The sequence below is a fragment of the Schistocerca serialis genome, chromosome 1, assembly GCF_023864345.2.
Source record: "Schistocerca serialis cubense isolate TAMUIC-IGC-003099 chromosome 1, iqSchSeri2.2, whole genome shotgun sequence".
Lineage (NCBI taxonomy): Eukaryota > Metazoa > Arthropoda > Insecta > Orthoptera > Acrididae > Schistocerca > Schistocerca serialis.
This window is the reverse complement of record NC_064638.1, coordinates 1090762724-1090788787: the sequence shown is the minus strand read 5'-3', so window position 1 is coordinate 1090788787 and position 26064 is coordinate 1090762724. Positions and strand designations below refer to the sequence as shown.

General features: G+C 39.7%; 1 protein-coding gene across 1 annotated transcript in view; it reads left to right on the top strand.

The window, feature by feature from the left end:
• Nucleotides 1–26064, top strand: part of LOC126416087 (uncharacterized) — a 691436-nt gene that overhangs the window by 657150 nt on the left and 8222 nt on the right. Inside the window, exons 4-7 of the mRNA XM_050083583.1 lie at nucleotides 13191–13372; nucleotides 14438–14635; nucleotides 16363–16521; nucleotides 23345–23497. Coding sequence (XP_049939540.1) covers nucleotides 13191–13372; nucleotides 14438–14635; nucleotides 16363–16521; nucleotides 23345–23497 — 692 coding nt within the window. The remainder of the gene's footprint in view (nucleotides 1–13190; nucleotides 13373–14437; nucleotides 14636–16362; nucleotides 16522–23344; nucleotides 23498–26064) is intronic.

Sequence of the window (26064 nt, the reverse complement as noted above, 5' to 3'; positions counted from 1 at the left end):
CGAGCGGTTCTAGGCGCTACAGTCTGGAACCGGAACCGCGCGACCGCTACGTTCGCAGGTTCGAATCCTGCCTCGGGCATGGGTGTGTGTGATGTCGTTAGGTTTAAGTAGTTCTAAGTTCTAGGGGACTGATGACCTCAGAATTTAAGTCCCATAGTGCTCAGAGCCATTTGAACCATTTTTAAATGAGCCCCTGGCCCACTGAAATGCTAACTGGAAGCTTTTCAGATCTTTCACGCTTGTTCTGCACGATTTCTGCTTTTGTTTTGCAAAACGAGCAATTCCATCGCAACACATGCCGGGATTTCCCAAGAGTAGGAATTTTGCGCCCCGTAGGACGTATTGCGCCCGGTGTAGTGCGTCGTTCCCTGGATAAAGGCAAAAATAGTAAAGGTGTTTTCCCACTGAATGCGGTGCGTAATGCGCCAGCGAGTTACGTCAGACGTGACAGCTGAACGAACATTGTGCTACGTTCTATCATAGTGCAGCAATATCTGCCAGTCTGGTAAATTTCGTATGAAAAATGGTTACAAAGTGCGCTAAAAAGCCACGGGTGTGTTTTAGTGCCGAGGAACAGTTAGCTAACGCATTTTCAAACATATTTTTGACTGTTTTTCTGCGTTTCGCACATTGAGTCTGGTGCAGATAAGCAGCGTTCTGACCCTCTCCCTCCCCCCGCAGACGTAAATTACGCGCGATATTATTGTGCCATTCTTGACGTCGCACATCCGTGCAAATATATTGACACAATATTATTGTGTTGTCAATAATATTGAGCATGTAATGGGTTCATATACGCTACAGAGAACTAGCTGACGTTCTACGCTTTTTTTTTATTCATGAGTGTGGGCTTACCCGGTACGATAACTACTAGTTAAATGGTAATACTCTCGCGACCACAAGTGTAGCCTCCGTTACAGACGTTAATACCTTGAAAGTTAGATTAAAATTTAGACGTTGACATACATATTGCTCAGTGCAATTAATATGTGGAGGCACTTGCTGTGAAAACATTCTAAGGCGTATCATAATCAAACTATTGTATATTAATAGTCTAAACTTTATATCCAGAACGTTTAACAAGCATCAAACTGATGTAAAATATAGCGAAGTACGTGATAAAAGAGAAGGAAAAATATTTCGGAGTGTTATAGTTTTTATGAATTGATTAAATTTAAATACAACTGTTTTGTGGTATCAAGTAATATTTACACTTCTTGTCTACAGCCTTTGCTTTGTAATCGCTTTCTGACTTTTGCTAAAATTTTAGCCGGTGCCTGTATGAAGACAGCCGGTGGCACAACGAAATATAATTCGCCAGAGTATGATATGGAGTGGAATGTGTAGATTAATTTTCGCTGTGCAGGTCTCAACCCAACAACCATCTAGATTCGCCGACAACAATCATGATTGCAGATCGATTCACAAACAAATTTATGTTAAGTTAATAACTCCTAACCTAACCACCACGCCTGAAATCACTACTTATTCAGAACAAAAGGATCTCGCTACCCCATACAGCACTTGATAACGACCCCCTGCAGGTCATAGTTAGTACCGTTATTCGGCAATAGTGCCTACCGATTTTGTAGGCTAACCAGGTTTCAAAACTGTACTCCATTTTACCTGTCAGTACTGTACATGTTGAGAGGGGAAGAATATTGTTGCCTGCTTCATGGCTTTCTATAATTTTTTTTAAAATCTTCATTTTACAGTATGGTTCAGTCCGGTCCACGAAAGTATATTCTGTGAATTGAATAGTATCACATTGTGGCAGCTACAATTATGACTGAGAAACAACTGTTGTGCTGTTGCATTGTTCGATGTTACTTGCAGGTGCGGTATTTCAATACTGGCCTCACAAATTTCTAGAATAATTACGTATCTAGTTTCAGTACATTGCTATCGAGTTACGGGGCTCCTGGTTAGATCCCTTCATTGGTTGCTCCAAATGATTATGAGCTCTTGAAAACACGGAATATGCGCAGCTTTCCTTGAGTGTGTTTTCTCAAGTGCGGGGCATTTTTCGTTAGAGCCCGCTATTTGTTCGGAGAGTGACAGGCTTCGAGCATCGTGCAGCCATAGCCGTAGTACACCTTAAGATCAATCTCCAAATTTAGTAATTTACAAATCATACCTGTGACTTCTTCTAATCCTCATTTCATTTTGTTCACAGACACTGTATCCAAGAGCTGTTCCTATTACAACGCTAATACCACACTTTTAAAAATGTATGCGTCGAAGCACTATCAAACGTACACCAGTTATTCACACTCGTTAAATAAAAAAGTTATAACAGCGACAAAGCACATCACTCAACATATGACATTACGTTGGCTACTATTTATTAAGTAACAACGCTCCACACCTATGCTGTGACAAAAGTGCCTATTTTGACTGGCAACAGGGTGACCACCTGTTGTTAACCAATGTTCGTAGCAGTTGAGCCACCCATTATAAGCTGTACTTATATCTGCTGGGCTTTGGTGCATTTTCTTTTTCTTAAAAAAAATGTAACTACTATTATAGTTATTCTGCATATGCAGTAGTATTTCGTCGTTCATTTAATGGTATTGTGTAGTTAACAGATTGATTACTGGATGTGGGCAGAGATTATCGCCTGATCCACTAGAACTAAAATAAAAACAAATTAATTTTTGTCTTAGTTATCTCCAGTTCTTATTATCGTCTTTTGTAGAGGAGATTTTCTTACTTAAATGCGCAACAGTTGGGTAAATTGACAGATACGGAAGTATTTAGATATGTAAGTAATCACAGGAGGGTGCCGTATCAACATTCAATGCACTGTTTCTTCCAAAGAGCGGGTGAATTTGGCTGCTTGTGTGATTTAAAGTCAGGCCTGATAGACAGCCTCAGAGCGGTATTTTCGGTAATTTTTCACAGTGGTACACCAGTTACAAAACAGTATTCAAAAGTAGCTCTCAAGAATTGCAGATAGTTATCAAAGCACTTCGAGACACATATTTAGTAGCATGTTATCCCCGGTTCCGCCCCAATGACGTGACGCGATGTGGTATGACTAATCTAAAACGTTGAAGAGCTATCCTGAAGACCACTCAGCCATCACCCATGACTGGCCAGTGCAGTGCCCACATGCACAACCATGTCAGTGGTATCCCAGAGGTGCTCAACAGAAGCGAGGTCAGCAATGTGGAAGTCTACACCAACGATGTGGAAGGCTACACAGGCAGATGTATGCCGGCCGTGAACCGTTCCTCGGAAAAACAATCTGACACAATTCGGGAATGGTAAACTGCCTTGCTGAAGATGTATGTCGCCTCAATAAATAATACCAGTTACTATATATCTAACACAAATATCACCCAAGTTAGTGGAAAATATCAGTGTCGGGGTACTGGAGAGAATACTTGTGGAACTTAGAGGGTTGTGGTTGTTTGGGGGAAGAGACCAGACAGCAAGGTCATTGGTCTCATCGGATTAGGGAAGGAAGTCAACCGTGCCCTTTCAAAGGAACCATCCCGGCATTTGCCTGGAGTGATTTAGGGAAATCATGCAAAACCTAAATGAGGACGGCCTCATTCAGTGGGAACTTAGAAGAATCCACTGTGTGCAAGTGACTGATGATCTAGTGTTACCACTTCTATGGCAGCATTACATTTCAGGATTTTGAAGGAATCATTGCAAACAAAAGTAAAACATATGATTGGAATGTAAGGTAATGACCTGCTCAAGGAAAGTTATTTTTTATGTTTTTATGTGTGGCAATAAATTGTGATGGTTGGTTGCAATGTGCAGTACATCAAATTGGAGTGTAATATTATGACATGGAGCAAGTAAAATGATTAGGCAAGCCATAATAATACTGTAAAAAAAAGATTGGTTTTGGGTATTTTGAGTACACTGTGTTCCCAATGTGTAATACAAACTAGCATTTAAACTGAAATTACTTATCTGACAAAGGTAGTTTTAAGGAATGGTATTTACACCATATATAAAAAAGAAAAGGGTTTAAACAATGCTTATGATTCAGTCTCACAAAATTCTTTCCAAGAATGTATTCAACAAATGTAACGGTTAGCAAATAGTTCATTATTCACTTACATAAGCTACTGGGTGATTAAATGATGATGGCGTCCTCTTGGGTAAAATATTCCGGAGGTAAAATAGTCCTCCATTCGGATCTCCGGGCGGGGACTACTCAGGAGGACGTCGTTATCAGGAGAAAGAAAACTGGCGTTCTAGGTATTGGAGCGTGGAATGTCAGATCCCTTAATCGGGCAGGTAGGTTAGAAAATTTAAAAAGGGAAATGGATAGGTTAAAGTTAGATATAGTGGGAATTAGTGAAGTTCGGTGGCAAGAGGAACAAGACTTTTGGTCAGGTGAATACAGGGTTATAAATACAAAATCAAATAGGGGTAATGCAGGAGTGGCTTTAATAATGAATAGGAAAATAGGAGTGCTGGTAAGCTACTACAAACAGCATAGTGAACACGTTACTGTGGCCAAGATAGACACGAAGCCCACACCTACTACAGTAGCACAAGTTTATATGCCAACTAGCTCTGCACATGATGAAGAAATTGATGAAATGTATGATGAGATAAAAGAAATTATTCAGATAGTGAAGGGAGACGAAAATTTAATAGTCATGGGTGACTGGAATTCCACAGTAGGAAAAGGAAGAGAAGTAAACATAGTAGGTGAATATGGATTGGGGCTAAGAAATGAAAGAGGAAGCCGCCTGGTAGAATTTTGCACAGAGCAAAACTTAATCATAGCTAACACTTGGTTCAAAAATCATGAAAGAAGATTGTATACGTGGAAGAACCCTGGAGATACTAGAAGGTTTCAGATAGATTATATAATGGTAAGACAGAGATTTAGGAACCAGGTTTTAAATTGTAAGACATTTCCAGCGGCAGATGTGGACTCTGACCAGAATCTATTGGTTATCAACTGTAGATTAAAACTGAAGAAACTGCAAAAAGGTGGGAATTTAAGGAGATGGGACCTGGATAAACTGAAAGAAACAGAGGTTGTACAGAGTTTCAGGGAGAGCATAAGGGAACAATTGACAGGAATGGGGAAAGAAATACAGTAGAAGAAGAATGGGCAGCTTTGAGGGATGAAATAGTGAAAGCAGCAGAGGATCAATTAGGTAAAAAGACGAGGGCTAGTAGAAATCTATGGGTAACAGAAAAAATACTGAATTTAATTGATGAAAGAAGAAAATACAAAAATGCAGTAAATGAAGCAGGCAAAAAGGAATACAAACGTCTCAAAAATGAGATCGACAGGAAGTGCAAAATGGCTAAGCAGGGATGGCTAGAGGACAATTGTAAGGATGTAGAGGCTTATCTCACTAGGGGTAAGATAGATACTGCCTACAGGAAAATTAAAGAGACCTTTGGAGAAAAGAGAACCACTTGCATGAATATCAAGAGCTCAGATGGAAACCCAGTTCCAAGCAAAGGAGGGAAAGCAGAAAGGCGGAAGGAGTATATAGAAGGTCTATACAGGGACAATGTTCTTGAGGACAATATTATGGAAATGGAAGAGGATGTAGATGAAGATGAAATGGGAGATATGATACTGCGTGAAGAGTTCGACAGATCACTGAAAGACCTGAGTCGAAACAAGGCCCCGGCAGTAGACAACATTCCATTAGAACTACTGATGGCCTTGGGAGAGCCAGTCCTGACAAAACTCTACCATCTGGTGAGCAAGATATATGAGACAGTCGAAATACCCTCAGATTTCAAGAAGAATATAATAATTCCAATTCAAAAGAAAGTAGGTGTTGACAGATGTGAAAATTACCGAACTATCAGTTTAATAAGTCACAGCTGCAAAATGCTAATGCGAATTCTTTACAGACGAATGGAAAAATTGGTAGAAGCTGACCTTGGGGAAGATCAGTTTGGATGCCGTAGAAATGTTGGAACACGTGAGGCAATACTGACCCTACGACTTATCTTAAAAGAAAGATTAAGGAAAGGCAAACCTACATTTCTAGCATTTGTAGACTTAGAGAAAGGTTTTGACAATGTTGACTGGAATACTCTCTTTCAAATTCTGAAGGTGGCAGGGGTCAAATACAGGGAGCAAAAGGCTATTTACAATTTGTACAGAAAGCAGATGGCAGTTATAAGAGTCGAGGGACATGAAAGGGAAGCAGTGGTTGGGAAGGGAGTGAGACAGGGTTGTAGCCTCTCCCCGATGCTATTCGATCTGTATATTGAGCAAGCAGTAAAGGAAACAAAAGGAAGGTTCATAGTAGGTATTAAAATCCATGGAGAAGAAATAAAAACTTTGAGGTTCGCTGATGACATTGTAATTCTGTCAGAGACAGCAAAGGATTTGGAAGAGCAGTTGAATGGAATGGACAGTGTCTTGAAAGGAGGGTATAAGATGAACATCAACAAAAGCAAAACGAGGATAATGGAATGTAGTAAAATTAAGTCGGGCGATGCTGAGGGAATTAGATTAGGAAATGAGAAGCTTAAAGTAGTAAAGGAGTTTTGCTATTTGGGGAGCAAAATAACTGATGATGGTCAAAGTAGAGAGGATATAAAATGTGGAGTGGCAATGGCAAGGAAAGCGTTTCTAAAGAAGAGAAATTTGTTAACATCGAGTATTGATTTAAGTGTCGGGAAGTCATTTCTGAAAGTATTTGTATGGAGTCTAGCCATGTATGGAAGTGAAACATGGACGATAAATAGCTTAGACAAGGAGAGAATAGAAGCTTTCGAAATGTGGTGCTTGAGAAGAATGCTAAAGATTAGATGGGTAGATCATGTAACTAATGAGGAGGTACTGAATAGAATTGGGGAGAAGAGGAGTTTGTGGCAGAACTTGACTAGAAGAAGGGATCGGTTGGTAGGACATGTCCTGAGGCATCAAGGGATTACCAATTTAGTACTGGAGGGCAGCGTGGAGGGTAAAAATCATAGAGGGAGACCAAGAGATGAATACACTAAGTAGATTCAGAAGGATGTAGGCTGCAGTAGGTATTGGGAGATGAAGAAGCATGCACAGGATAGAGTAGCATGGAGAGCTGCATCAAACCAGTCTCAGGACTGAAGACCACAACAACAACAACAACAACAACAACAACAACAACAAGCTATTTGTTACGCTGAACTGACAGAAAAATATTTTTACATTTTGTGTATCACTGTCCTCACAGCTTGACACGTAAAACTGCCCTTGTACTCTTTCATTAATTTGCCACATTCCTCATGGATGTAATGAACACAAATGAAACACACACAGCAGCTCATGGTTGTGCGGTAGCGTTCTCGCTTCCCGCGCCCGGGTTCGATTCCCGGCGGGGTCAGCGATTTTCTCTGCCTCGTGATGACTGGGTGTTGTGTGTTGTCCTTAGGTTAGTTAGGTTTAAGTAGTTCTTAGTTCTAGGGGACTGATGACCATAGATGTTAAGTCCCATAGTGCTCAGAGCCATTTGAACCAAACACACACACATCTTTCACTGAATCCTCTTTGCTTGTATTACAAATCCAAGATTTATCCTTGTGTCAGTTTGGCTTTTTTTGCTGACTCCTTGGATAGGTCTGGCTGTATTTTGGGTATTCTAGGAATTCTGATCTTATCTTTTGTCAAAACTAGTGGTTTCTTCAAAATGATACCTTTACTGTTCTGAGCAGGTTTTCTCTTTGACACCTGAGTACCTTTTTTTATACCTGATGTTGGGAGTAGCTCAGCAAATATGCTCATTATCAGCAGCTCCAGTGTCATCTGAATCAATGACAGAGTCATCCTTCCCCACATACAATATGCATACTCTATTCAAATTTCTATTTGGCACACCTGAAGGTGCAGGCTCTGAAGAGGAAGTGTCACCTGATTTTTGCAGTATTGATGGTGGCAGACATTCTGAAGCTGCAGGATTTTGTAAATCAGAAGCTGCACTAGGTTCAAATACAGCTTCTGGAATTGCAGTAGGATCATACGGATCCAGTCCAGTAGCCTTAAACCCAGATATGATGTCAGATATGATCATGAATTTTTCACAAACTTCAGCAAAGGTGGATGTAGTACCTGACACAGTACCATGTTTGTAGAAAAAGTTTAACGAATGAGTAACACAAGAAACTTACCTGTATGAAACAGTAACACAACAAAGCTCATTCATGAAATGGCTGTTAGTCACTGTGCACTGGGTGAGACACAGAGCTAGTTGACATAGCTTGCCAAATGTGCATGAGCTGTCATCTATTGTATTCTCTTCATAGTTACCAAGAAATAGCCACTTAGGTATATTGAACCACAGGGCATATGGGGTACAGTTACGTTATTTAGGACCACATGAAGTCTCCACCAATGGAAGACCAAATGTGAGGCTTAGAATTATGTCTTGGACCATAGCCTTGTGCCCATAAATCAAATATCAGCGACACCTTAGAATATTCTGTCAGGCACTGTACAAGTCAGTCAGAGGGAGGTCAAATTTTATTAGAAATGTGGAACCTCACCACTGTCATTTAGCATTATAATATGGGAAGCACTGGATGCAGCAAGCATAGCAGAAGAGGGAAATAGCCTACTGATTTTTGCAGATGATTGCTGAAAATCTAAATGACCTGAAAACATTGGCAAGAAAGCTGTTTAAATGGGAGTTGGTTTGGAGAAATGACAAATAAACAAAATTCGTGAGAGTACAAAGAAATTTCAAGACAAAAAACCAGAAAATCCTGTTGAGTGATAACCACGTGTTTGAAGAAGCAGATGACCTTAAATATCTGGGGATGGCAGTAAATAACAGAAATGATGAGAAACAAGAAATAGATGTGAGGATCAATGCAAAATCTAGAGCATTATATTCACTCAAGAAATTACTGTCATTTTCTTCAGGAGGAATCACAATAAAGACCAGATCAGTATCACTATGCAGGGTGGACAAATGAAGAACAGGTAAGTGTACAGAGAGAAACATAAAAGATTTTGAAAATAAGATGCTGCAGAAGATATTTGGACCAATTTTTGATGGAGAAGAATGCCAACAAAGAAAGAACAAGGAGCTCAGGGAGACAGACAATGGATCAGGTGCTGTAGTGGAGGCCCAGACAAGGAAACTGAATGGGCCAGCCATGCCTGTAGAAGAGAGGAAGGACCATGACTGGCAGAAGTGTCAGAGAAGAAACCTGTAGGCCAAAGACCTTTAGGCAGATTGAAAACAAGATGGAGTGACCAGGTGGCCAAGAATCTTCATATACTTGGAGCAAGGGAAGAAGATGCCAAGGACAGAATGCTATGGAGGAGGCTATTTGACAAGATCGAAAATTGGCTGTGGTTTAAGGGGGGGGGGGGGGGGCTGGAGAGTATGAATAAGTAAGTAAGTAAGTGGCAAACTGTGGCACAACTGAGAAACAAAATAAAAGAATAGCAAGGCTCTTGTGCTAACTATTCAATAATACTGTCCCAGTGCATCACCACAGCAAAGAGTCTGAGAGGTGTGCTGCTAGAATTGTAGCTAAAAAAACGTAAAAATCATTGTATGTCTCCAATATATAAAATAAATATTGATTTGAAATTGTGTGTTATGTGATGAATAAGTGTCTCTACCTAACTTTTATTGTCATTATATCCCATTGTTTGCATGTGCTACAGGAGAGGTTGATGCCTTGTTTTTCTCATGTTTGTAAGTGAACCAGTAGTTAAATAAAAACCTCCCCGTGGCTGAGATGTAAGTTCTTAATGCCACCACATTTTACTTGACAAATCGAAAAATGACTACAGATTGTGGTACAGACAGGACTGCTTACCATTTCATTGCCATCCAGCAGGCTCCAGACTAAATGCCCGTGACTATCTGGGATGCAATCTCTTCTTTAGATCCACAGGAAGATTTCTTGTGGCAGCTATCTTGTGAGTTAACCAAGCGTAACACGGTTCGTGAGCCACTCAGATCACAGAACCTTATTCGTGTTTATCAGCTTTACTTCACATCTTCCTTGCAATAAAGTTTTGGTGGCATATGCATTAAAACACAGACATTGGTGAGTTGATTTGCAAATGAGGTTCTGTTAATAAAGTCTTAGTGCTACACAATTTGGGCAATACTGTTTTCATAAGCCAATGTAAGCCATATGGCGAAGAGTACTTGGTACTTCAGAATGTTATCCCCTTTTTCTATCCTTGTCACAGATAAAAACTGTAAAGAAAGACTGTCAGTACTGCTCTGTACATGCTTGAATTTCTCTAATTTGTGCCCTTGTCTTCAATGTGCTACACATACACTGATGAGGCAAAATATTGTGATCACCTGCATAACAGCACCTTCGTCCACCTTTATAATGCAATACCACAGCGATTGGATGCAATATGTATTTGCCAAGTCCTAGGTATGTGGCACCATATGTCTGTGCACAGGCCACACCATTCCTGTAAATTATGTGTTGGTGGTTCATGTTCCACTGGATTCAAATCAGGTGAATTTGGCACCCTAGGCATGCTTCTCAAACCACTATATCACGATTCTGGCCTTGTGACATGGATAGTTACACTGCTGGAAGATGTCATACCCATTGGGGAAGATATAGGCCTGAAGGGATGCAGGTGGTTCACAATAATGCTGAGGAAGACATCAAACATGAAGGGATGCAAGTGGTTGACAATAAGGTCCATGTTGTGCACAGCTGTCATCTTACACTTGATTACTACCAGAAGTCCGTAGGTGAATGTCTCCCATTGCTTAATATTCCCCCCATTGGCCAACATCTACGACGTGGTGCCTATTTCGAGCATCCATTTGCCTAGATGATGGGATATTGAGGCACAACAGTCAATGTTGTGTCCCAAGATACCTAATTCATCTGACCGGGCAATGTGTTTCCAAGAGCCAATGTGCAATATCAGTTATTCTGTGGCCATTGTAATCTTAATTGATGATGTTGGGTCAGCTTGGAAACACATAGGTTCCATCTGTTGCACAACCCCTTTCAACAATGTGCACTAAATGCTGTACTTCAAAGCACTTGTAACCATACCAGCATTGTACTCTATTCTCAGACCTCCCCAGATTGCCACCTATCCTGATTTACAGAATGTACACTACTGGCCATTAAAATTGCTACACCAAGAAGAAATGCAGATGATAAACGGGTATTCATTGGACAAATATATTATACTAGAACTGACATGTGATTATATTTTCATGCAATTTGGGTGCATAGATCCTGAGAAATCAGTACCCAGAACAACCACCTCTGGCCATAATAACGGCCTTGATATGCCTGGGCATTGAGTCAAACATAGCTTGGATGGTGTGTACAGGCACAACTGCCCATGCAGCTTCAACACGATACCACAGTTCATCAAGAGTAGTGACTGCCGTATTGCCATGAGCCAGTTGCTCGGCCACCATTGATCAGATATTTTCAATTGGTGAGAGATCTGGAGAATGTGCTGGCCAGGGCAGCAGTCGAACATTTTCTGTTTCCAGAAAGGCCCGTACAGGACCTGCAACATGCGGTCGTGCCTTATCCTGCTGAAATGTAGGGTTTCGCAGGGATCGAATGAAGGGTAGAGCCACGGGTCATAACACATCTGAAATGTAACGTCCACTGTTCAAAGTGCCGTCAATGCGAACAAGAGGTGACCAAGACATGTAACCAATGGCACCCCACACCACCACGCTGGGTGATACGCCGGTATGGCGATGACGAATAAACGCTTCCAATATGCCTTCACCGCGATGTCGCCAAACACGGATGCGACAATCATGATGCTGTAAACAGAACTTGGATTCATCTGAAAAAAAGGCGTTTTGCCATTCGTGCACCCAGGTTCGTCATTGAGTACACCATCACAGATGCTCCTGTCTGTGATGCAGCGTCAAGGGTAACCGCAGCCACGGTCTCCGAGCTGATAGTCTATGCTGCTGCAAACGTCGTCGAACTGTTCATGCAAATGGTTGCTGTCTTGCAAACGCCCCCATCTGTTGACTCAGGGATCGAGACATGGCTGCACGATCCGTTACAGCCAACCGGATAAGATGCCTGTCATCTCGATTGCTAGTGATACGAGGCCGTTGGGATCCAGCACAGCGTTCTGTATTACCCTCCTGAACCCACCGATTCTATATTCTGCTAACAGTCATTGGATCTCGACCTACGCGAGCAGCAATGTCGCGATACGATAAACCGCAATCGCGATAGGCTACAATCCAACCTTTATCAAAGTCGGAAACGTGATGGTACGCATTTCTCCTCCTTACATGAGGCATCACAACAATGTTTCACCAGGCAACGCCGGTCAACTGCTGTTTGTGTATGACAAATCGGTTGGAAACTTTCCTCGTGTCAGCACGTTTAAGGTGTCGCCACCGGCGCCAACCGTATGTGAATGCTCTGAAAAGCTAATCATTTGCATATCACAGCATCTTCTTCCTGTCGGTTAAATTTCGTGTCTGTAGTACGTCATCTTCATGGTGTAGCAACTTTAATGGCCAGTAGTGTAGAAGCCCCCAACTACCATAATCTGTGATTAGGTGTTGATGTCCAGGACCCTGTCACCAACTCCAGTTTCACTGTCCTTCAGCCACTTCCCACAGATCTCATGACAGTAGCACTTGAACAGCTGATCAGCATTGCTGCTTCGGAGATGCTTGTTTCCAGGCTCAAGGCCATAATAATCTGTCTGCTGACGAAGTCACTTGTGTCCGTGGATTTCCCCATACCATCACTAGAATGGTTCTCTACTTGTCTCTGCTCGACTTTTATATTTTCCTTATCATATGATGTGTCTGCAGTGCCACCACATGGCATTCAGTCTCATGGTGGACAGTGGATGTCAGTATATGTTGGAGGAAGTAATAAGTTTCTTAACATGTACTGCATTGTGGACTCTTGGAACTTAAGCAGTGAAGTATATTCACTCATTCCCAGAGATAAAAATGCATACTAGTTGCCACAGTGGTTGCCACGGTGGCTACAGCTAATCTGCAGTACTGTTGTGATTCATTCAAAATGTCGCTTCTTTTTAACTTACACAGCCCTGTCAGCCACATATCTTTTGCTATATCTTACTGTTATTATTAGGTTTATGTTTTTAGATTTACAAATTACTTTTTAAATCAATTGATTCGGGTGTTTTCTGGAAACTTTGATCTGCAGATAGGGAATAGGGGAGAAGTACACGAAGAGAGTGCAGTTGCAGCTTTCTCAGTGAATCTTCTGCATTTCAGATGGCAAGTATTGAGGTGTCATTGTCAACAACTGCCACAACGACTCCTCGCCGTAAGAAGGTGGCAGCCAGTAGTACAGGCTCTGCAGGCGGTGTACAACTCCAGAGGGCTTCCAGAGATGTGGCTCGTGAGCTGGAGGCACTGCGCAATGCACTACGGGATAAGGAGAATGTCATACAAAGGTATCTGGTTTGGCCATCACACACACCAACACACACATGCCATGGTTTTTTAAGTGTCAAAGTGTGCATTCACTGTCATATGAGTTATTTAGAAACAATTTTTACAGCGGTTATTGACATTCCAGGGAAGAATAGTTATATATTGTATTGTAATACATACTAAGTTATATATTAACCTATACACTAGCAACTAACAAATGAATGTGTATAAAGAACACATTACAAGAGCAAATATAACATTTCTTGGATAAAGGTTTAATTAGTCTTATGAATTAATTAGTAAAGTGGATTATCATTTGACGAGATTTCAGCTTTTTTGAATGGGTAATAAGCCTTTTTTCTAGGCTATTTTTGTGTTTTATTTTTGAAGACATTTAGTGGCAAATGATGTGCTTGTGAAGGTGATGTATTAAATAGCTCTGTACCTAGAAACTCATAGTGTATCTATCTGTTTAAAATGAGGCCTATAAAACAGCATAGTTATGTAAATTTCAGAAATGGACCTGATGACTTCCTCCTGCCAGAGAAGTTTTTCCATGTGTAACTTTATTTGTATAACCATTCCAAGTTAATTCTCTAATGACAGACTTAATTTTCATAAATATTCATCTTTTTCTGTATTCTTGTTCCTTGTGTTTCACAGAGGCTCATACTTGGATAGGCTGCATGTGAATTTGAACTTGTGAATGAGTTGTAGAGGGGTGCGTGCCAAACTGAGCCCTACAATACTAACAACATTTAAGCTAAACATTTCTCATGAATATCATTGTTTACTGAATGGAAATGACGTTTATGTGCTGCCTTGTTTTTCTGTAATATTTTGTTGTATAGTAAAAAATGTCTGATGTGACTGTAACTACACTGTGGACTAAATACTGCACATAACTTAAGAATTTCATAACCAGAACCCTTACACAATTGTTTTTTTTTTTTTTTTTTTTTTTTTTTTTTTTTTTTTTTTTTTTTTTTTTTTTTTTTTTTTTTTTTTTTTTGAATGTGTGTTGTTCTTCATTCTAATTGTAGTGGCAGCTAGGTAGTTGTTCATAACACTTCGCTGTGTTGCAGTCTGAAAGGCCAGCTGTGCAACCCAGGAAGACCAGGAGGCATAAATTTCTTGCGAGGCGGGGGCTCAGTGCCACTGGCCAGTGACTGTGAGCGGCGTGCAGCCCGTGATCGTCTCAATAGGCTACGCCAGGACATGGACAACAAGCGGCTTGCAATTAAGAATCTGGCTCTGGCACTCGAACGGCTGGATGTCTCAGAGTAAGCTTCCTTAGTAAATACCTAATTTGTGCAGATTTTGTTTTATGTGAGTCACAACCCGACTGATCATCCTATTTTTATTTCTTCAGATAAACAATGAAATTAAACTGGATTTTACCGTTAAAACTATAGAGGTGTGTGTTTGGGGGGGGGGGGGGGAGGATATCAGATCACTAGGAGGATATGGAAACATAATGTCACACTGGCGTACATGCATTGTCTAGTCAAAGTGGTGAAAGTGGCATACACTGTACTGTGTGCCAGTACCTTGCTTTGTGAAAGATTCTGCAACACACCCAGTATCTTGCTTTGTGAAAGATTCTGCAACACACAGACTGATAACACTGGAGCGGGATATGTGACAGAGCAAATAAGAGATTGTACTCTCATTGTAGGTTGGAGCTAGGCATTTTGTAAGCTCCTGAACTTTGATTTACAGCCTGACCATGCATACAACCTAAAAATGTCAAACACATTTATTTCACATCCCACAGTTGAGTAGAATGTACTGCTCAGTGAATGTATGGTCTTCAGAAAGCTTAAGCATTATTTATGAAAGAACGAAAAGAGGGGAAATGAAGGCATTACTTCAAGACTGAAGAATCTACATTATATCTCCACTATTCACACTTAAGTGTTTGGCAGAGCGGTTCACAGAACCACTTTCAGACTATTTCTTGACCATACCACTCTGGAATAGTGTGTGGGAAAAATGAGCATCCAGATCTTCCCATGTAAGCTCCAGTTTTTTCTATTTAATTATGATGGTTATTTCTCCCTATGTAGGTGGGAGTCAATAAAATGAGTTGGCATTCAGAGGAAGAAGTTGGTAAATGAAATTGTGTGAAAAGACCTTGCCACAACAGAACACGCCTTTATTTCAACAATTGCCGCGCCAATTCCCGTATCACATATGTAACGCTCTCTCCCTTATGTCACGATAATACAGATAATGGCGTGACATGGCAAACAATGCTTTGGGAGTATGGATATTTTACTCTGTAATGAGGTATGTGCAATATGCGTGTCAGATTGAGGCTCAAATCTGGATCCATAAACTAAGAACAAAAATGGAGTTAATTCACATATATATGCATTTCTAGGTGTCCATTGAGTTACATGTTGTATTTTGGCACAACATTTTGACAAGTACCACTAGACACTTTTCGTGGCTAGTATGAACAATACATTTTGATATATTACCTATATTTACCATAACCAGACTGAACCTCCAACAGCAAGGCTGCAATCCTAATAAGTAAAACATCTGAGCTCATCCATTGTAGAATCTGATGATAGTGACTCATCTCATCCTTGAAATACTGTACCAAAACAAAACTAGAAAACTGGACAATGATCTTCCAAGTTGGAAAAGGCAAGAGTTGGAAGTTGGAATGAGTGTGTGTGATAGAGAGAGAGTGAGTGAGTGAGAGAGAGAGAGAGAGAGAGAGAGAGAGAGAACTGGTAAACTTGTGATATGTCTCAATGTATGTGACAGTATGTTTAATATCCTTGGTATTTATGGAACATATGAGTAACTAATTAGCTTAAAACTCATAGGTAGTGGATTAATAGGTTTTGAGTTTCCAATCATCTCACAAATGTAAATTTCACTGTGTTATATCAGTACTTATTTTTGTGTTATTATCAAAGATTACAATAGTTGGAATAACAGTAGTGTACAATGTATTGTGTATGAAAATAACACACATTTGGTAATTTTACAGTAATATTGATGCGCGAATCCAGCAAGCAGAACTAGAGTTTCAGCTTGGTCGTGAGGAGCTGAATCTACTTAGTCTTCTGGAGGAAGCACGGGCACTGCAAACTTCATTGGAAGAAATTGACAGTGCACGAAATTCTCCAGAGAATGCATCTTTGTTCAGGTCAGTCTGTGTTTTCATCAAAATAAATTAAATGTTGTTCTTGGATTTCACTATACACATGGTCATTGCATTACGTATTTTTAAAAAAATGCAAGTATTACTGATCCTTCAAATGACAAGTGACTTTGGTCCTGTGCTTTAATCTTTGAAAAAAAATTGTTTATTCAGAAAAAACATTCAGAATTCAGAGCTTAGTGAACAAATTTTGTGGGCTACACTACATAGATGTTGACAGCTGTAAGATACCTCCACTATATCTTTTCTGTGGGAGAGAAGCTAAGGTCACTGTGATGGACTTCGAATTTTATTTAGTGCAGCTTGGAAAATGAGTGTGTTGTGTCATGTTTAATTACAGTGATACTTACAATGAAAGTCTCAAATGTTCGAAGAGCATTATGGCCGACAAATGGCAGCATATGCAAAACTGCTACACAAAAAAAGTAGGAGCTAAATTAATATTGCCACATCACTAAAGACATGCACTGTAGTTGAACAAAGATCTAACACACACCTTTTGTGTACACCCATTGCAGCCTTCACAGCATGAAATTGTTGTTGGTGATTTATGTCTTCCCCTGGAGTAGATATACAAGGGGTTTCGGATCTGAAAACTGCATCACTTATATTTTTAACATCAAATATTGAATACATTAACTCATTTGTAAAGTAATCAGTTATTTCAAGCTGTTTTATACACTATACCTGTATAGTGTTGATTCAGAATAGAGACCCACCCAGATAGCTGTGCCTGTTAAACTGCGACTTCTGGGATGGGGAGAGGTGCTGGCTCTGGATCGGATCCACCCAGTGCATCAATGACAAGGATCGGTATACCGGCCAGCCCCTGGATGTGGTTTTTAGGCAGTTTCCCATATTCCACTAGGTGAATAATGGCCAAGTCCTGCCTCAGTTACAAGATTCGCAAACATTTAGAAATCTTTCGATGGCTTTCACATATATAACACTACAGACTGTTGAGGCATATGTATTCTGTCTCGGGGGTGGATCACATGGTAGTGGCAGGAAAGGCATCCATCCACCTCTTAAATTAACCTTGCCAAATCTGTTCGTAGTCATTCTGATACTCCACTAGTGTGGGGCAAAGGCACAATAAAAGAAAGAAACTGGTTCAAAATATAGAAAACTAGTAAAAACCCGACTCTCCCATGTGTACACACACACACACACACACACACACACACACACACACACACACACACACACACACACACACACACACACACACACACACACACAATTTTTAACTGTAATAATTGCCTTATTGTGTTAGACTTTGAACTTAAGATTATACTGTACCTCTTCATGAGTAGATTATGACAGCATTTTAAATTTCAAATTCAGTCAATAATTACATGAAATATTGAAAATCAAATTTTTGTTGCCCCTGGGAGCTGTCAGATAGGTAACCTAAAACTAATACTGCTTCTGGTAATGTACAGATTATCTATCATGTGCTGTAATTGTACATTGTGCCAGTGAGATGGATGTTACGTTAACTCATGGTTGAAGTAAAAATCTGTACGTTGATGTTTAAGGAGATTTTTGTGTCAGTTTTAGGTTAAAAATTAAGGGTTATTTGAATGGACAACACAAAACATTCATCTCATGGACTAAAAATAAGAAGTATCAAAAGATGAATTTCTAGAGTAGTGCCAAGTGTGCTTTAGCCATGCATGTATTGACCCACATGTGAGTGGTACTGTGATTTCATCGCAGCTTTAAACAAAGCGAAATGAAACCGAGGTGAGTGTATGGAGAGCAATGTGATGAGTATTCAATAAAGTCAAGAGTCAAATTCTGTCTACTGATGTGATGGAAATTCCAAAGAATTTCTGGGTCTATGTAAAACCAGTAAATGGGCCAAAGTTATCCATCTTGTCACTCAATGATAACACTTGCACCAAAATGGAAGACAACACAGCAGGAGTATATCTAGGACCTGAGCTGTGGGTATGGGAGCAACTTATGTTAATTTTGTGGTTAACAATGAAATAGTCTTGAGATTTCATGACAAACTGTTCTGGGTACTCTTACTACTAGTCGATTATGGCTTTATTTAAACTGATACACCCATCTGTCTCATGGGGCAGGATGCAAGTTACCCTTCCCACTGGTTGCAACACTGAGAAGGTAGGCGGCATATTGAATTCCATCTTCTGAAACTGTTTTGCTGAGGATCATCAACTAAACTACTTCCAAAATGAGAGATATTGAAATAACTGTCCACCGTACATCACTCAACAGAGGAAGAGCAAGTGGAGCTGAAGGAATATCTGTATGACTTTTTATAGAAATATAAGAAACTGTTCTCCTATAAAAAGTAGTTTAGTAGGGATCACTGAAGAATTCCAAATGATTAGAAAAGGTGTGAGTCGTTCTCTTTACAAGAATTGTTCTTGGCTGGATGCATGTAACATCATGCCTATGTTGCTGAAATCAGTTTGTTTTAGAATTGAACATTTTATGTATGCACATATTCCACTTTTTCAAAACAGAAAATCTCATTCATAGGAATCAGCTTATAGCCCACAAACAGTGACCTTGAGAAATTAAGCTTACGTAATTCATCCTTCAATTCAGAAGATAGTGGTGCCCTGTTTGAAATGTTCATTTCAGTTCCTCACGGTCACCAAGCTTAAGAAATGTTGGACTAATTTTATGAGTGGACAGACATCCTAGCAAACAGAATTCAATAACTGTTCTTAGTTAGGAGAAAAAGTCAGTGGTGAAAGTAGCTTCAGAATAACTTTAAAGGGAAGTGCTACAGGACTGCTGCTGTTAATGTTAAATATAAATAACCTGATGGATAATGCCGAAAGATTCATAATGCTGTTGTATATATGATTATTGCATGTCAGAAAATTATAGTAAAACTCAAGATGATCAGCAGAGGATTGATGTTTGGTGCCAGGATTGGCAGTGGACCTTCAACATAAACAAATGTAATATACTGTGCATAAATAGCCTCAAAGACCCTTTACTGCTTTGTTAAATGACTGGTGATCAGTCACGGGGAGGAGCCACATTTGTTAAATATCAGTAGTACAAATATGAAGTGATTTATTGTGAGATGAATACATAAAACTAGCTGATGGTTGAAAGATAGGTGCCAGACAGATAATTTCACAGTATCCAAAGGAACTGAAACTCACTCAGGAATGAGATAACTTACAAAATTGTTATTTAACTGACTCTTGTTTGTTTGTTAGTATGTGACCCTTATGAAGTAGTATTAATAGGGAAGATTGCCCGCCTGGTTAGCCATGTGATCTAACACACAGCTTTCCAGGCAGAAAGGAGCGGCTGGTCCCTGGCACGAATCTGCCTGGCGGACTTGTGTTGAGGTCTGGTGAGCCGGCCAGTCTGTGGATGGTATTTAGGCGGTTTTCCATCTACCACAGTGAATGCGGGTTGGTTCCCCTTATCCTGCCTCAGCTACACTATGTCGGCGATTGCTGCGCAAACAAGTTCTCCACATACACGTACACCACCACTACTCTGCCATGCAAACATAAGGGTTACACTTGTCTGGTGTCAGACGTCCATGGGGGGGGGGACACCACCGGGGGCCAAACCACGCGACAACCCCAAAATTGTTCGGTGTGGGGCGGCAGAGGGGTGAAGTGGACTGCGCTAATCGTCATGGGGTTGTGGACCACTGCGGCTGCGGTTGGGACGGAGTCTCTCCTGTTGTTTCTAGGCCTCCAGTTAACATGCAATAAAATACAATACAATACAATAGGGAAGATCAAGATCATCCAGGGAAAAGAAGTGTGTTGTATTAAGCATTCATTTAGTAAATGTGAAAATGTCACAGAGATATTCATCCAACTTCAGTGGCAGATGCTGCAAGAAGGAAGTTGTCCATTAAGGAGCTATTTGCTGTACATATCCCAAGAACAGTTGAACAACAAGTTGCCTACCGCCACAAATATCTCGTGAAATTGGAGAAATTGAAGAGACCTACCAGCAGTCATCTTTTTCTAAGTACCTTGGTAAATGGAATAGAAAATTTGGGCAGGGAGCTGGGTTACGGGTGAGATCTATTTGATGCATAAAATACCCTACACCACACACTATAAGATGGCCTGCTAAATATAAAAGTAGCTGCAGATTCCTATCTCGTTCATGATACATGCTTAATGTACGAGGGTGGTTTGAAAAGTTCTTGGAACGGGCCAGAAAAAAGGACTTACATCACTGAAAATTTTTTTATTTTTCAATGTTTTCCCCTTGTAGGCTAATGCACTTCATCCAACGATGTTCCAGTGCCTTGATCCCATCTTGAAAATGAGTTTCCTCCAGGCCTGCAAAATAGTTGTCAATTCTGTCTATCGATTCTTCATTTGAAGTGAATCTTCATCCACCAAGAAAAATTTTTTGTTTTGGGAAGAGATGCAAGTCTGACGGGGCCATATCAGGTGAATAAGGCAGGTGTGGCAACAATTCATATCTTAGTTTGTGTAATTTTGCATGGCGATGGCACGTGTGCAAGAGCGTGTGTCAATAGGCGTGGCACCATTCTTGCAGATAATTTTTTCATTTCTGATTCTTCAATTAAAATGTGATATACCCTTTCAGATGACATCTGGCAAGCATGAGCAATTTTATGGGCTTCCAATCGGTGATCATCCATGACCATTTTGTGCACTTTAGCATTGATATCTGGAGCAGTGACACATCTTGGCTGACCACTGCGCGAATCATCATCTAAGCTCTCCCAACCAAATTTGAATTCATTTGTCCACTTGGCAACAGTTTAATATGAAGGAGCAGAGTCCTTCAGTTTAGTCTGGAAATCGGCATGAATGTTCTTTGCTTTCATACCTTTATTTAGGAAGTACTTAATCACTGCTCGAATCTCGATTTTTTTCATTTTCACAAATCACTATGCGGGAACAACAAAAGAGCCACATCACCGCCACAGATCTCTTCCAAGAGCACAGATGTGACATGTATCTACAGGCAAAGATCCAATGAATATCATGTGAACAACTTGCGCTAGCACTGATCACTTGTGGTGATTCCGAGAACTTTTCAAACCACTCTTATACAAGCAGTAAGCTAAATCTGCAGCCAACTGTTCTCACAAGCTGTGGCAGGTGTGTATAGGGGAACATTAAAAAAAGGTGGGGTAACATGCAGTGGTAAGAAGCAATATACCACATGACACTCCACCCAGTAGTGTCTTTCTGCCATATCTGAGTGTAACATGTGCAGCAGGGTGCATGTAGATCACTTAGTGTTGATTTTCAGATCAGTTTAGATATGGTGAGGTTACTTAGTCACTATAGTGTTTATTATGGGAGGCTTAACACATACATGACAAGTATTATGTTAAGAAGCAAAAGTGATCATTTTCCAGGCATATAAACTTGGCTAGCCAGAGTCAGAAGCAGAAACTGTGGGCGGGTGTAATGCTCTTCCCTGTGTTGCCAGTTACCAGTGTAGGCAACGACTTGAGTGTGAAGTGCAGGACATTGACAGAGAGCATAGTGGCGACCCTTGCAAAGTATTCTGTCACTCTTGGTGCAGAATGATATAGATGTGGTGACAACCAGGGAAGTAAAATACCCAGGGTGAACCAAAGTTATTATCAATATTTATTTACCAGAGGTAATGGAAAGAAAATCTTCAAAAATTACCAGCGACTCCATGTTGGGGATCGCACGAGGGTCCAACCACTCCATCATGGATCTTGGACAGTGGAATAAGGGAAGCATGCATTGGGAGATTATGTTAAAAATAGCCAAGAACCAGTTCTGATTGAGGTCAAAAAAGAAAGCTTCTCAAAGTACCCAAAAGCAAGAATCAATATTGGAAAGCTGGAATCCAGTGCCAATAGAGCATTGCATGGGCGGTTTTTGAAGATCAAAGGTAAAACAGATATGGTAAGATCTGTTTTTGGCTGACAGATGAAACCATAAAGAAGGAAACAGAAGAACTGATTATTATCATATGGGAACAAGCCACAGAAGAGAAATTATTGCTCTCAAACAGCTGTCAATTGAAGCTCTCAGAAGAAACAGGTTTGCAATTAAATCTCAACAAAACAAAAAATTTTGTGCGCACCTGTACATGAAAGTCCACACTGAAACATTCAGACAAGTAAAAAAATTTAAATATCTGAGAATCTTTTACAATATAGCAAGTTATGAAAAATATGAAATTAAAATTAGAATTCAGAACACAAGCCATACTATGGCACAAATGATCAGCTGGAACTTATGCCGAAATTGCTATCAGTGGTGCCAAAGAACTGGTGGGTCCCTAAGTCAGAAAGAGTTGAAAACGATCATGCGAAATTACTGTGGGACTTCAAAATTCAGACAGTTCAAATGCTGGAACATAACATACCAGACATCTGGCATAAACCAGTGTATGTCATCCCAGTGATTTGCAGCACATTGTGAGCAGTGCCAAAATGTCTTAATGGCTACTTGCAAACCATTGGTATTCACAAAATTCATCTGCCAACACATCATGCAGTCCTAGACACTGAGGAAGAGTCCAACTAGTCAAAATACAAAATACAGCATAGTAATGTCATTATCTGTATTTACAGATATAGTCACACTTGCATAAAGGCATGAGAAACTGATTTCATACCACTACATAAAGTAATAACTATAATTTAGTCTGTTTCCATGAAATAATTTGTATCTCCATTTCTGTGCTCATTAATAGTTGACACAAAAAAAGGGTGTTGTGACAATGAAGAGCAACGTAAGCTATTTGCTGCTCTTCTTTGTAGTTTTCTCTGTCATTGAAATGAGTTAATATCAAAAGGATCTCTTTTCAGCTGTGTGAGTGGTGCAGATCGAGTGACACTGCATGCTATCTCTGTGGACTATGATGTGAAGAGCCCACGGTTTGGAGCCAGTACCCGTGACTCTGCCCCAGGACTGTATGTTGAATGGGCTGCTGCGGACTGTGGCATCATCAAGGGTGACAGGTAATGTGTGACAGAGTTTTCTCGATATCTCCTCAGTGCAAGGCACTTGAAGGGCTAAATGTAAAGTAGAGCAGTAGACAAATATCTTCTTGGATCAAACATATGTATTTCATTATGAGGACTATGCTATAGTTTTGCACAAGTTAGAGTATTATGCAATTAAAAAAAAGTTCACAAATTGTTGTTTCCATAGATAGCAAACATGAAGTGGGTGGGTGTCCTCCAATGTCAAAAAACAAGAAATAGAGTTCCATCTGACTGAGGCGCTGTTAATTCCCGGGGCTCTGCAGGTTTTTATTCTATGTCCATTGCTTTTATTGCTATGTTTCAATTATATAGCACTCAACAAAAAGAGTGCTTAAAAAATACAGCAGTGTGAAATATAAGGCCATATCTTACGTAAAAGAGACTGTTGCTTAACTGCAACAAAACATAGCGATCACGCAAAACTGCTGTAAAAGTGTTTTTTTTGTTGTCACACATCAGAAATCAAGGAGTATAACATTTAATTTTCCAGGGACTAAAAGTAGATCAGCTTACTTGGAAAACAATATGTGGAAATTAGGTGCTGCTGTCTTAATAATAATAATAATAATAATAATAACCATAGTCACTGACATGATATTTAAAAATTGTTTATCTCACTTATTTTCATTTCATAATGTCCTACTGACATCATTTTTGGGGGAAACTCCAAATTTGCAGAGAATATCCTTTAGCCTAGCATAGTGCACTCAGAGCAGTCTGCGGTGTCAGTTTGCAAATTTTATGTGCATTATTATCCAGATGTCTTGAACTCGGAGTTCTGTCATCCTTTTACATAATTTCCTTTAAGACATTTGTATTTAATAATATGTTATCATTCAAAAATAATAGCAGCAGCCATTCAGTGAACAATAGACAGAAAAACAATTCAGACTTGAATAATACTTTCTTAACCATTGTACAGAAATGTATACACTATTTTGCAGATTCCGTTTTCAGTGTGCTTATTGCAGAACTGAAAATGTTATTAACAAAGCCTACGTTTTCAAATCTAAATTCAAAGACTTCCTTGTGGTACTCTTTGCTACAATATTTTATTTATTCATATACTCACACATCCTGCATGTAGTGATTTGTTTGAACAACAACTAGCTTTGGCTACAGTGTTCCCACAGAACCAGAGATGAAAATAAAGTTAGAAGCACCTCATAGTGACAATGGTGAAATATGCACTAATCAAAGTTGTAACAGCCACTAACAAAATTAGACAGAGGAAAAGCAGTAATTCATCTGGTTTTGGATGTCTGTGGGACAAAGTCAAGTTACTGAAATCTTTTAGTGTTTGAGAAGACCTTCCATAAACTACAGTTGTTACAAGTCACTGATTGCAGATGTAGTTCCTGAAATGCACAGTAATAATGTTCATTTAGAAAAGTGGGGATAAGCAAGTAATGTCTAATTACACATCCATAACATAGCCTTCAATCTTTCAAGTGCTTTTGAATAAGTTGTACATGGTAGAAAAAGGTGCATATTTCAGATGAAGTTTTGTTCTTAGCTAGTCATCTGTAAAAGTTACTATACAAGGGTGTACCAAAGAAAACCCAGAATAACATTGCCGAGGGCGGAGCTTGTGTAATACGCAATTCTGCCGCTAAGCATGTGTAGTGCAACTCCTTGCCAGTTCAGTGCCGCCTGCGTTGTCAACCTGGCTTGTTCTATTTGCAATGTTTGTTTTTGCTGTTTTGTTCTTGTGTCGCATATTTTATGTCAAGTTTAAGTGAACAATGTGCAACTGTGAAATTTTGTTTTCTACCTGGTAACAATGCTCCTGAAACTGTTTTAATGTTGAAAATAGCTTACCAGGTTGATGTTATGGGAAAAATTCAAATGTATGAGTGGTTTGCTCAATTTAAAAATGGTGATATGTCGATTGATGACAAACCTTATTCTCATTTCTAAAGATGAGTACAAAGAATGTTTAGAACAGAGGAAGCACCAGTGGGACACATGTATTAGTTGTAATGGAGAGTATTTTGAAGGAGACAAGGTTGCTTTGTAAACAATTTGAAAATATATAGCTTTTAAAAAATAATTCTGGTTCTTTTTGGGCACCTCCTCATACAACAAAACCCGTACTGAAACTAACAAATTAAGTTTGGATAGAAGCAAAGAAGAAAGTAATCCTCTTGGCAATTTTGTTATTGTGCTAAGACCTTTTACTGTGCAAACCAATAAAGGAACTGTGAAACTTACAGTATAATGGTAACAGGACTACCTACTAAACACAGTTGTATCCATATAGTAAGTAGAAGACCATTACAATATAAACTCCAACAACAAAACAAAGTCTGATGAGCCTTCTGTTACCCTTACACAGTTGCTTGTAAAGTCCTTGGAATCACATAACAATTATGGGATAATAGTTTAGAAGCATAAGAATCAAACACACTGGTTTCAATGGAAAAAATATAGTTTATTTCCATAATATTTGGTCACTTAGTACTCTTTTATCTCACCATTATCTGTACAACCAATATGAGACTGTTGCTGAAAAATTCCTCACACCTAGGCTACATGAA